At 39.7% G+C, this 12,544-nt stretch overlaps 1 protein-coding gene across 7 annotated transcripts in view; it reads left to right on the top strand.

Moving 5' to 3' along the window:
* TPD52 (tumor protein D52) overlaps positions 1–12,544 on the top strand; it is a 155,743-nt gene that overhangs the window by 32,288 nt on the left and 110,911 nt on the right. For 4 of the 7 annotated variants that reach the window (XM_068983274.1, XM_068983277.1, XM_068983278.1 and 1 more), the window contains one exon: positions 8,744–8,792. In XM_068983274.1, the coding sequence (XP_068839375.1) occupies positions 8,744–8,792 (49 nt within the window). Of the gene's footprint in view, positions 1–7,195; positions 7,238–8,743; positions 8,793–12,544 lie in introns of all 7 variants that reach the window. The other 3 variants (XM_068983276.1, XM_068983275.1, XM_068983279.1) reach the window with 1 other exon arrangement.

The following is a 12,544-nucleotide window of genomic DNA, read 5'->3' as shown; positions in this document are numbered from 1 at the left end:
CAGGCCTGGAAAAGGTCAGTTTTCATTCCGGTCTGTACATTTCATTCCATTCATGCCTTTCATTGCCAAAGAAAGGCAATGCCAAAGAATGCTCAAACTACCACACAATTGCACTCATCTCACATGCTAGCAAAGTCATACTCAAAATTCTCTAGCCAGGCTTCAACAGTATGTGAACCGTGAACTTCCAGATGTTCAAGCTTGAAAATGCAGAGGAACCAAAGATCAAATTGCCAACATCCGTTAGATCATTGAAAAAGCAAGAGCGTTCCAGAAAAACATCTACTTCTGCTTTATTGACTACACCAAAGCCTTTGACTGTGTGGATCACAACAAACTGTGGAAAATTCTGAAAGAGATGGGGCTACCAGACCACCTGACCTGCCTCCTAAGAAATCTGTATGCAAGTCCAGAAGCAACAGTTAGGACCGGACATGGAACAACAGACTGGTTCCAAATAGGGAAAGGAGTACATCAAGGCTGCATATTGTCACCCTGCTTTTTTAACTTATATGCAGAGTACATCATGAGAAATGCTGGACTGGATGTAGCACAAGCTGGAATCAAGATTGCCAGGAAAAATATCAATAACCTCAGACACAGATGATACCACCCTTATGGCAGAAAGTGAGGAAGAACTAAAGAGCCTCTTGATGAAAGTGAAAGAGGAGAGTGGAAAAGTTGGCTTAAAACTCAACATTCAGAAAACTAAGATCAAAGCATCCAGTCCAGTCATTTCATGGCAAATAGATGGGAAAACAATGGAAACAGTGACAAGACATTTTTTTTTTTTTTGCTCCCAAATCACTGCACATGGTGACTGCAGCCATGAAATTAAAAGACACTTGCTCCTTGGAAGAAAAACTATGACCAACATAGACAGAATATGTAAAAGCGGGGACATTACTTTGCAGACAGAAGTCTGTCTAGTCAAAGCTATGGTTTTCCCAGTAGTCATGTATGGATGTAAGAGTAGGACCATAAAGAAAGCTGAGCACTGAAGAATTGATGCTTTTGAACTGTGGTGTTGCGGAAGACTCTTGAGAGTCCCTTGGACTGCAAGGAGATCCAACCAGTCCATCCTAAAGGAGATCAGTCCTGAATATTCATTGGAAGGACTGATGCTGAAGCTGAAACTCCAGTCACTTGGCCACCTGATGCGAAGTGCTGACTCATTTGAAAAGACCCTGATGCTGGGAAAGATTGAAGGTGGGAGAAGGGGATGACAGAGGATGAGATGACTGGATGGCATCACCGACTTGATGGACATGAGTTTGAACAAGCTCTGGGAGTTGGTGATGGACAGGGAAGCCTGCCGTGCTGCAGTCCATGGGGTCACAAAGAGTCTGACAAGACTGAGTGCCTGAACTGAACTCAACTTTTCAGTTGAGTTAATTTCACTTTAAAAAATCATTTCTCGATCAAGGTGTCCTGATTGTAATCTGACTTATATAATAGAAAATATATGAAAACATATAATAGGAATATATAAAACATATATAATAGAAAACATGTATAAAAAATCTACATCTTTTTAGGCGAGTGAGTCACAGAGGCAAATACTGACCACATGCCCCCAAGAACTGTACAAGAAGAGGAGCGTGGGCAGCAGGCCTGAGGGTTTCCTTCCGAGTAGCATGGCCTTTCCTCTCATGGAGGTGGATGCAGGGGCCCCTTTTTGCCAGTGCTTGCAGTAGTTGATAATCCTGTTGGCTACCCTTTGTTCCAAGTTCATGCTAAACCTGAAGACTTGTGGCGAGGATTTCAGTCTGATGGAATTGCGGGCATTTTGCTGACTTGCATTGTTAGAGCCAGCAACAGTTTTGATTGTACTATTAATATGTTATCAGTTAATAAGGTAGCACTTGAGGTGTAGATATTGTCTACAAGGTGAGTAAGGAAGAGGAAGAGGAGGGGAGGGATGGGGAGAAGGAGAGAGAGGGAAAGAAAGGGAGAGAAGAAAGGAGGAAGAGAGAGAGCGACAGAGAGACACAACGAGAGATGTCTGTTTTTGACAACCTCACAACTGATGGTCTGCAGCAGGCCAGAGGAGCCCTCTGAGGACAGACATCTTGTCCCAGGGGGTGTGTTCACAGTCACTCCTCTGCTGTTGGCTTGTTTTCTGCACATACCTGGTAAACATGGACTCGTGCCTTTATTTTTGTTGAGAGAAACTTTAAAGGAGTATTTTCATTTCACTTGGTGCAGGTGTTTAATGATGTTCATGTTATTAAGAGCATGCTCTAACAATTCAGCAACCTCATTAGACAAATATTTCTGATACGTTCAGGAGGATTTCCCTCTCTCTTCAAAGGAACCTTCTCCTTTTGGCCTGTGAGTCTCTTCATGTAAACCTCTAATTTTTTAAAATTGGTTTGGGGTTCATTCAGGTTATTCCAGACAATTCCATTTTGCTGAAATTTTCTACCACTTAATAAGAAATGATCTCTTTTGTTATAATAGGGTACCTTTTGATTTGAACTTGTAAAGGTTTTTAAAAAAAAATTTATTTGGCTGTGCCAGATGTTAGTTGTGACATGTGGGGTCTAGTTCCCTGACCAGGTATTGAACCTGGGCCTTCTGCATTTGGAGTGTGGCATCTTAACCACTGGACCACCAGGGAAGTTCCAGAATTTGAAAAACTTTAATGCACTTTCCTATCTTTCATGCTCATACACCCTAATTTCAGTTGCTGCAGTTATTTATTCATTCATTCTTTAATTCAGATGTATTTATAGAATGACAGCTTTGTGCCAGGCACTGTCCTGGACTGTAGGGTTTGAGTTACCAACCAAAATAATAGCCGGGTGAAATTTGAAAGCTTTAAAGGATATAATCTTAGATAAGTATTAATGTTTATTTCAGTTAAAGTCGTAGGTACTTCCCTAGTGGTCCAGTGGAAAAGAATCTGCCTTGCGATGCAGGGTACACATGTTCAATTCATGGTCAGGGAACTAAGATCCCACATGCCATGGGTCAGTTAAGCCTGCATACCACAACTAGAGAGTCCGTGGGGTCCTACAAAAGATCCTGAATGATGCAAGGGAGATCCCATGTGTAATAACTAAGACTCAACACAGCCAAATACATAAATAAATAAAAATAAAGTCATCTATAATAATAACATAATGGTAAACAGTTATAGTAGGTACTGTTAGCTTTTTGATTTTTCAGATGAGAAAAACTGAGCCACAGAGAGGTTAAGTGACTTCCCCATGGTCACACAGCCATCTGGCTGAAGGTCAGGACTTGAACCCAGGCACACAAGAGTTCAGGAGCCTGTGGTCCCCTCTGTCTTGTTCTATCTCCCCAGGGCAATGATAGCTTAAGACTTTGACCCTCCAGCCACTGTCTGGTAGTTACTTTGGCTCATCACCTGTGATCAAGAGATTATTTTGAGGGCAAAAGGGAATAATAATACATGAACGGCTCTTAAAAACATGCTTGGCACACAGTATGCTTTGAGACATGTTGACCAGCCTCTCTTCTTTCTCTGTCTGCCATTTGCTACATTCTTCTTTCTCCTTTTCCCTCTATTCCTCCCCCTTTAATATTATTGGGGATGAAAAGTTCAAACAACTGTGTAAGAAACAACAAAAATTTAAAAAGTCAATTCAGCTTTTTAAAAGAATAACTTCCAAAGAGTAAATATTAGATTATAAAATACTTAGTGTGTCTGAGTTAGAGTCAGGTTGTCCTCTTTGATTTCTTTTTCCTTTAGTGTTTTGAGGAATCCAGATTTACATTCTTGCTTTGATTGTAGGTTACTATCTTTGAGGGTTGAAATCCAGTTGGAAAAACTTGCAACAAAATTTGCTTTATAGATGCTAGCTAATCTTCCCAATATATTAACATCTATTAGAGACAGTTCTGGTCCAGGAGCAACATGGCTTTTTGCTTTTGAAGTTTTCCATATTATATTTGAACATCAGTGAAATTGGAGGTGATATGTAAGTTGAAGCAAGTTGAAACTTTGTGTAACCTTGCATAGGGAGGCTAGAAATGCAAAGACAGCTGACTAATTATTAGATCACAGACTAGCCACCGATAAAATAGAATTTCATCTGAATATGGGTTGTAGAGATGTTCAGGTAGAGAAGCCCTTGTTGGACTTGAAATTAATATGCATTCCTTGTTCTTGCTGCTGTAATGGCTGCTTCAGAAATGGCAACACCTTGACTTTGTATTACTCTACCTGATTTCATTCTCTGTTCTTTTTAATCTTTTCTTATTGTGAAAAGTAACACATACAGAAATTCAACTGTGTTTATCACAAAATGAACACCTTATTGTAATTACTTCCTTGCTTTTTGTAACACATTCACACTTACACATATTTAGTGAGTGCATCCTTCATGGTACTCAAATCTTTAAATTCTTTATCTGCCATAGCTGCTGATTGAGGTGCAGTACCAGTAAGAGTGACTTTGTCATTATCCCATAAAGGACCCTAAAGTCCTCTACAGGAGATGCTGTACTGAATTCTCAAAGAGATCGTTTTTAACATTAAGTCATATCACAAACATCTTTGGCATCTGCTCAGCACTTAATAAGTTAAAAGGCTCCCAAATTATCATTTCTCCTTTGGTTTTCTTGGAAGCGTATTGGTAGTACTTTTCTATGATAATGTTGTAAAAACAGAATATTTTTAAAAAGTGGTCTGTATTTGCAGCATTACGGAGTCTTCTCCTAACTGTTTGCCCTATTGGTCAGTTTGCCCTGTCCCCCTGATGTCCCCTCTCAATGATGCTCCACCGCCATCCTTCTCTTACCTAATCCCGGGAGGACCCCTTGATGAGTCATGCATAGCTCCCCACTGCTTTCCTGTTTTAATTCTTCATCCCCTGAAAATTCTAGGTGACATTTACAATTCAGTTTTTCAACTTTTATGATCAGGACTTGTTCTTATGGAGTATAATCCTGAATTGACTTGTGCCCTGGATGTTGACTACATAGTCAACTTGATGCATCTAGAATTAATACGCTTTTATGATTTTTTTCCTCACTCTGCCTTTGCCCTAGTACCTTTAAACTAACTTGTCTCCTGGTTTAAAGGGCACAGAACACACCAGATGGCCACTGGAGGAAATGATCTTTTATGTAGATGCTTGGAGACAATGACCAGAATTAACTGTCCATTTCTGAATTTGTACTTACTTTATCCACCCATTTTCTCATTTTGTTGATACTATGGAATTCACTGTGTGAGTCCTGTGGACAAACAACTTATCACTGGCTTAGCTATTATGTACTTTTTTTTGCCAGAATTTGATAATTTCTGCCAAAGTGTTCTAGTGAAGAGTCTTTTGGTTAAGAAGAATAGAAAACTGTGACTTTGCTCACCTAAAATGGAAAGGCGTTGCACAGAATGAAAGTTGTTTTGTAATTCAAGACAAGGAAAGGAAGCAAGCTCAGCCCCATCCAGACTAGTCCTGCAGATTGGAAAGCTGTTAGAAGTCAAGATAGCTTCTAGAGCCCAAAGAAACGAAGAAACTCCTTTCTCTCCCACTTGAACCCTCTTTTCTTCATGGTCCTCTCTCCTTCCTTTCCTCTTCCTCTCTGCTCATATGCAAATCTTTCTTTGGGAATTGGCTTCCTCTGTATTCTTACAACTTTTACCTGTTCCCCAAAAATATCTTCCTCAACATTAAAGCCTCCATGAGTTTTTAGCTCAAGTGCCTACCACTAGCTGATTAGCGCCTTAGTGTTTTAATTACACAATCCCAGGATAAGAATCTTAATTGTATCAAATAGTTTTGTTTTTCTTTTCATTCAGTCTAAACAATTCGTTGATTACCAGAAGATTAATTTTGGTGGGTGGAACTCTACTGACAGTAGAAGGTGGCTTTGGCAAGGTGGCTGTGGCAATAGAGGCAGCTTCATGTCAGGTCGATTTCTCTCTCTCCCTCCATTCTTGTCTCGTCGTAACAAAGATTTGGGATGATAGACGAATTACAGCTCACACAGACAGGATTTCTCAGTTCCTATCTCAGTGTAGCAAGGATTCGAAATGACCGACTGGTTACAGCTCAGTTACAGTTCTTTTATTAAACAGAGGGGATAGTACATTCCCAAGACGTGGGAGCAGGCTGACCCCAAAGGAGTGGCAGTGATCGCTCTCTGCTTCCCTTTTTATATTCCCTGTCTCCTCCTTTTGATTCTGCGCTGTGCAGAATAGGGCTTGTACCCACCACCAGTCAGGAAAGGGAATGCAAGTAGGTGTATGCTCAAGGGTGATTGGAGAAGGCAATGGCAGCCCACTCCAGTACTCTTGCTTGGAGAATCCCATGGACGGAGGAGCCTGGTAGGCTACAGTCCATGAGGTTGCTAAGAGTTGGACATGACTGAGTGACTTCACTTTCATTTTTCACTTTCATGCATTGGAGAAGGAAATGGCAACCCACTCCAGTATTCTTGCCTGGAGAATCCCAGGGACAGAGGAGCCTGTTGGGCTGCTGTCTGTGGGGTCGCACAGAGTCAGACACAACTGACGCAACTTAGCTGCAGCTGCAGCAGCAGCAAGGGTGATTGACAACTGCAAGTTGTATAATGACAGGGGGCCAAATCTTATTTGAATGGCCTATAAGGACATTTAGTTTAATTAAGAGCGAGTACAGGTTTCTTACTAGAAAACTGACTACTGCTACTAAGAAGTGATGTCATTTTAAAGTCACTTGAAGTTGTCAAATAGTAACTCTGAAACCTTTCTGTTCTGGTACCAAATGTGTGGGAGAATGATGGCTGCAGGAACTCTTCAGTGGTCTTGCTTGTGTGTGTGTGTGTACGTATCTGTATGTGTGTGCTTCATATTTTGAGGGGAGGTGGTGAACACTGGATTAGGAGTTCAAAGACCTAAGTTCCATTTATGATTCTGCTGTGACCTATAAATTATTAACTCTTGAGCCTTGATGCCAGATGCCTTACAAGTACTGGTGAAAGCACTCGGCAGTTTTCAAAGTGCTATAAAAATGCCAAGTTGATTTATTAGCTGAATTATGAACTACTGGAATCAAATTGGCTCATGAATAAAAGTTATGTTGTGCTAACTTTGATCCCCTCCACCTCAAAAAGCAAGTAATTTTTTATGGTGCCAGAAGAACAAGATTCTAGAAAACTAAATTTTGGTTGCTTTTTATAATATCTAATCACCACTTTACTAACTCCATTTCTGTCTCTTTTTAATGCTGCCTCTTAGCATACGCTCCATTCAACACTCAATTAGCATGCCTGCTATGAGGTAAAGTATATTTTCACAAAATGTAGTTGGTCTGATGCTTTCTTACTTTTTATCCAGATGTTTCTCTTGAACTGTTCCAAAGTAGGAACTAGAAGTCTGCTCTAAACAAGCTGTGAAAACTGTTACTAGCTTTCATTTGGTCCTCCCAATGTTATTAGGCTGGTGTAAGAAATCCATTAAATGTTTGTGATTTTCAAAAGGAATGATTATTTCTACTTTATTTTGCAAACCTATTAAATTGTTTCATTCTGGAATCTGTTTAATTAAAAAAAAAAATTGAACACTGCTCATCTGATCAACCGTTTCTTTTCATGGATGTGGGTGGCCCACCTCCTCTGTTCACATTAGCTTTAGTTACAGTCTCCCTTTTTCTCATCCTCCCCATTTCTACTTCCTTCATCCCACTGTGACATCTGGAACCAACTGAGATCTCATTCTAGTGTCCTCTTTCATCAATAAGCACTTGCAAGTGGCACCTTTTACTACCTCACCTGACCTCTCTATAGAGGCAGAAAATTTTTCAACAATGTACGCTTGACTTGAACTTTAGTGTACATCGGAACTACCTGGAAGGCTTGTTAAAAGTCCCTGCCTGGTGGGCCCATGTCGACTTTCTGATTCTGTAAGCCTGGGGTGGGACCTGAAAATCTGCTTTGCTAACAACTTCCTAAAGGCTACTGATACAGCTGGTCTGGGGATCACCCTTTGGGACCGACTGCCTGTCATGATGGTGGGAAGGGGGAAGCCCATTTTTCCTTCTTCTATTTCATCATGGTAGCAGGAAGGATGTTGGAGGTCAGGTGGATGGTATAAAAGCTTTGGAAACCCAGGTGAAAGTGACACATAGGCACTGTGATCCTCCCCAACTAATGTGGATGAATGTGAAGGCACGGGAGAGGCTTCCTGTGGGCTTGGAGAGCCTCTGTTAGTTGGGGCAGCTTTGTGGAGTGGCCAAATTGTTTCCTGCCCCTCCCTTCCTTTTGGTCTCTGTTTCTCCTGGGAACCAGGATCCCTGGTGTGGAACCTCCTCTGGTTTGCTTGTCCTGCTGAGCTGATGTGGCTTTAGGTAGTAATCTTGCCAGGCAACATATGAATTTAAACATTAGTTCTAGACTGTAGCACTTTAACCAAAGTCAGACTGAGCTAACAGTGGCTTTTTCTTATACAGTGACAAGTTGGTTGAGGAAATGATAGACTCAATGTTGTACCTGACTTTGTTCCCTCTTCTCACACATGTATTTTATCTATATGTCTAACACTGGCTCAGTTCAAATAATTAAAAAGATTGTTGTAGAAATCTTAGAACGGAAGTTGATCATCTCACATAAGAAGACACCATTTGTTATGCATGCCTATGGTACAGGTGTTACATATGGTTTCTATGTTCTTTTGCTGATTGAGAATAATGGCCAAGGGGAATACAGTCAATTCTAATGTTTTCTGAATTGTTGAAATTTTTGTTCCGTGTGTGTAATTTTATTATTTGTTTCTCTTTTCTCTCCATAGAAACTCCCCAACTTTCAAATCATTTGAAGAAAAGGTCGAAAACTTAAAGGCAAGTAAAGAACAGGGTCTTTCTGTTATCTTGTTTGGTGCCTGAACTTTCTTTGTTGTGGGTAGATTATTCAAATTAGGATTTCCTTTCAAAAATATTTGAAGAACTTTAATAACTTTAATCTTTACCTTATTAACGGGTGTTTAAGATGATATATTAGAGAAGGCAATGGCAACCCACTCCAGTATTCTTGCCTGGAGAATCCCATGGACAGAGGACCCTGGCAGGCTACAGTCCATGGGGTCACAAGAGTTGGATATGACTTAGCGACTAAACCAACCAAGGTGTTACATACTCTTAATAAAATTTTTTGAGTATATATTGTAGTATGACAGCATGAGTGCTGAAAAGAAACATATAATTTTTAAAAGTAGTACTTCAGAAGTTTGTGCTGCTTTTTGTATTATTCACTTCAAATACTTTTGTAATTGGACAAAATGTAATACAAATCTCATTGTAGAAAATTAAAAACAATATAGAAAAGCACAAAAAATAAAACATAAAAATGTGGTCCTACAACCGAGGGACCGTGATATGTTGTAGGACTATACTCTTACACTTAAAAAAAAAAATTAACAGGGACTTCCCTGGTGGTCCAGTGGTTAAGAATGGACGTAGATTAGATCCCTGGTTGGGAAACTAAGATCCCACATGCTGTGGAGCAACTAAGCCCAAGAATTGCAATTAGGGAGTCTGTGCACCACAGTGAAAGATCCTGCATGACACAAGGAAGATCTTGTATGCTGCAACTAAGACCTGATGCAGCCAAATACATATTTTTTTAAAAAAGAATTAACCATAGGTCATAAACATTTTTCTGTATCATTAAATATTCTTCAATATTATGTTTAACGGCTGCTTGCATAGCCTTATATTGGATAGTTTGTTCAGTCCTTAATTATTGGACATTTTTATTATGATGATGATGCCGTGGTGATCATTGATGATTCACTTTTATTTTTTGAGTGCTTTGATTTTGGTGAAGGTGGACATTTGCCCATAATAATCAACTTTATGAATTTGTAAATTGCATTATCTTCAAGATTATATTCGAAACTATAATATCATCAAGGATCACAAGTGATGAAAAATGATGTTTTGTTCCCATCCACTGTCCAGCCTTCTCCACAGAGTTTGTACAAAGCCCATATTCATTTTTTTCCAAAACTAATTCTGGTAATTATGGTGGATATGTTTAAAATAAAATATCTTAAGTAATAAACTTAAAAACAAATTAAAACTAGTAACTCAAGTATTAAGATAAAACTGATATCTTAAGTATTTCATCTATATCAGCTTTAAAATAATCATATTTTATCTTTCAGAATTGTAATTGAGTCACTTCTTTTTAAATACCGCTTTTTAAAATTACAGAGTCAGGGTATGCTAATAGAAAGAAAACCAAACACTGTATCACAAGCTGGATCTTTTTTTCTTGCATATAGAAACACTACTCCCACCTTTTCTCTTTCTACATAAATGTGTGTTTTTCAAAAAGGAATCACGCTGTACACACAGCCCTGCAACTTGTTCATTTAATGCCCCCAGCATGCATGCTCTAATGAATCCACAAATGCAGGCCCCTGTTCTTTTTGCTCACTGATGCTTTTCAGTGGCCTGGAAGAGTCCTTGACACACTGCAACTACTTAATACATATTTGATGAGCAAAAAAATACATCACGGTCATTCTTCCAGGTCAGTACCAGAGGCCTGCTTTATTCTTGTTAATTTCTACTTAGGTATTTGAAAACAAACTGTGCATTCTAAGAAGTCAAGGTTTTACTCTAATTCAGTTCTCAAAATTTTAGGAATATCATAGTCTCTCCTTGAAATCTACCCTGAGTATTAGTTTTTGAAATGACTAGCTGGAAAACCAGGCAGCCTCTGTTCTTTTAACAATGAACAGGAGGAGAAACTTCCAGGTCATTACTATGTACTTTCCTCCTGAGTATATTCAGACTCTATAAAATCATTTTTTGAAATATGACTAGCACCATTCAAATTTCAAAAAATGTAATTTTTAAAAGGATATAATGTATTAGACAAATATCACAAAGGAAGCTGTAAAATATAGTTGTATGCTTGGAATATAGTTTTTGCTAACTTACATTGATATTCAATTAAACATGGGGTCTACTTGTACTTTCATTTAGGTTTTGGATTGAGTCATTAACTGTGATTCTTGAGCATTTGCCGTGTACCAGGAGATGAGTATTGGGCATTGGGAATACCACAGTGAGCAAGAGTGACACAAATGCTTTCTGAAGATGTTGAGGCAATTAAATGGCCAATGAAAATAAAGGGAGGGTAAGGGCTTCCCAAATGGCTTAGTGGTAAAGAATCCACTTGCAAGAGGAGAGGCGGGAGACGCAGGAGATGCAGTTTCGATCCCTAAGTTGGAAAGATGCCATGGAGAAAGAAATGGCAACCCACTCCAGTATTCTTGCCTAGAAAATCCCATGGACAGAGGAGCCTGGTGGGCTACAGTTCATGGGGTCACAAAAGAGTTTGAAATGACTTAGTGACTAAACAACAACTAAGCACTAGGACAGTGGAGGTCACGGGTGCAGTGAGCATCAGCAGTGGGAATCTCTGTCACCCTTGGCAGGAGGGAAGGCCAGAGAGACTTCTCTGAAGATGCAGTAATGTAAAGGGAGGCCTTCAGGTTGAAAGGAATGTTTGAAGCTTTGGGGACTCTTAGAGGAACTTTACTGACCTACCTGTGGCTCAGACGGTAAAGCGTCTGTCTGCCTGCAGTGCGAGAGTCCCGGGTTTGATCCCTGGGTTGGGAAGATCTCCTGGAGAAGGAAATGGCAACCCACTCCAGTACTCTTGCCTGGAAAATTCCATGGACTCAGGAGCCTGGTAGGCTACAGTCCATGGAGTCGCAAAGAGTTGGACATGACTGAGCAACTTCACTTTCACGGTGCTATAGGTTATAGAGCAAGAGACAGAGCTAGAGAGATAGATGGACCACGTTAAAGAAAAAGTGGGAAGCCACTGAAAGATTTTAAACAATCTGAGTCATGCATTCTTCTATGCATTTTAGAAAGATCACTGTTGGCCCTGCAGATCTAAGGGGAGAGAGACTGGAGAAGGAGACAAGGTGGGAGGAAGGTGTTGTGATCAGGCCAAAGATGATGGCGTATGAGTCGAGCTAGTGCCAGTGGGACAGAGTCAAAAGATATTTAGAAGTCACAGACAAAAAGTTAGTGATCGACTGGATGGGGAACAAGATGGGGAAGGACCAAGGATAGCAAAGCAGTCTGACTGGAAGGTGCTACTGCCATTCACAGCCTTGGAGTAGGAAGGGACCAGTGGTGGGGAGGAGTTATTTTAGACTTATAAATTGCAAGAGGTCTTCTTAACATTTTCTTATAATTAAGGAATATTTTAATAAATTTATTAACCATATGGTGGATACAAGTCATGCAAAATTTTCAGACAATTCAAAGATTTTGGATGGGAGGCCAGAAAGAATGAGAGAGCAAATTTCAACTAGATTCCAACTGTTAAAGAGTCTGTGGCCAGTCATGACTGAGCTAAGAGTGTCATGCTGTGTCTGGGAAACATACATGTGTTTCTTTTCTTTGTTTTACTCAATATTTCACAGAATTTTATCTAGATAAAGAGAGAATTCAGTAGATTCTTTAGCATAACAGGCCTTATAAAATTCTATAAATTTTATAAAGATAAATTTCCCTGTGAAGAACAATAAGCAGATAGGGGGGAAAAGTAAAGGGGTAGAATT

Source organism: Capricornis sumatraensis, chromosome 11 (assembly GCF_032405125.1).
Source record: "Capricornis sumatraensis isolate serow.1 chromosome 11, serow.2, whole genome shotgun sequence".
In the NCBI taxonomy this organism is placed as follows: Eukaryota; Metazoa; Chordata; class Mammalia; order Artiodactyla; family Bovidae; genus Capricornis; species Capricornis sumatraensis.
This window is presented reverse-complemented; position numbering and strand designations above follow the sequence as displayed.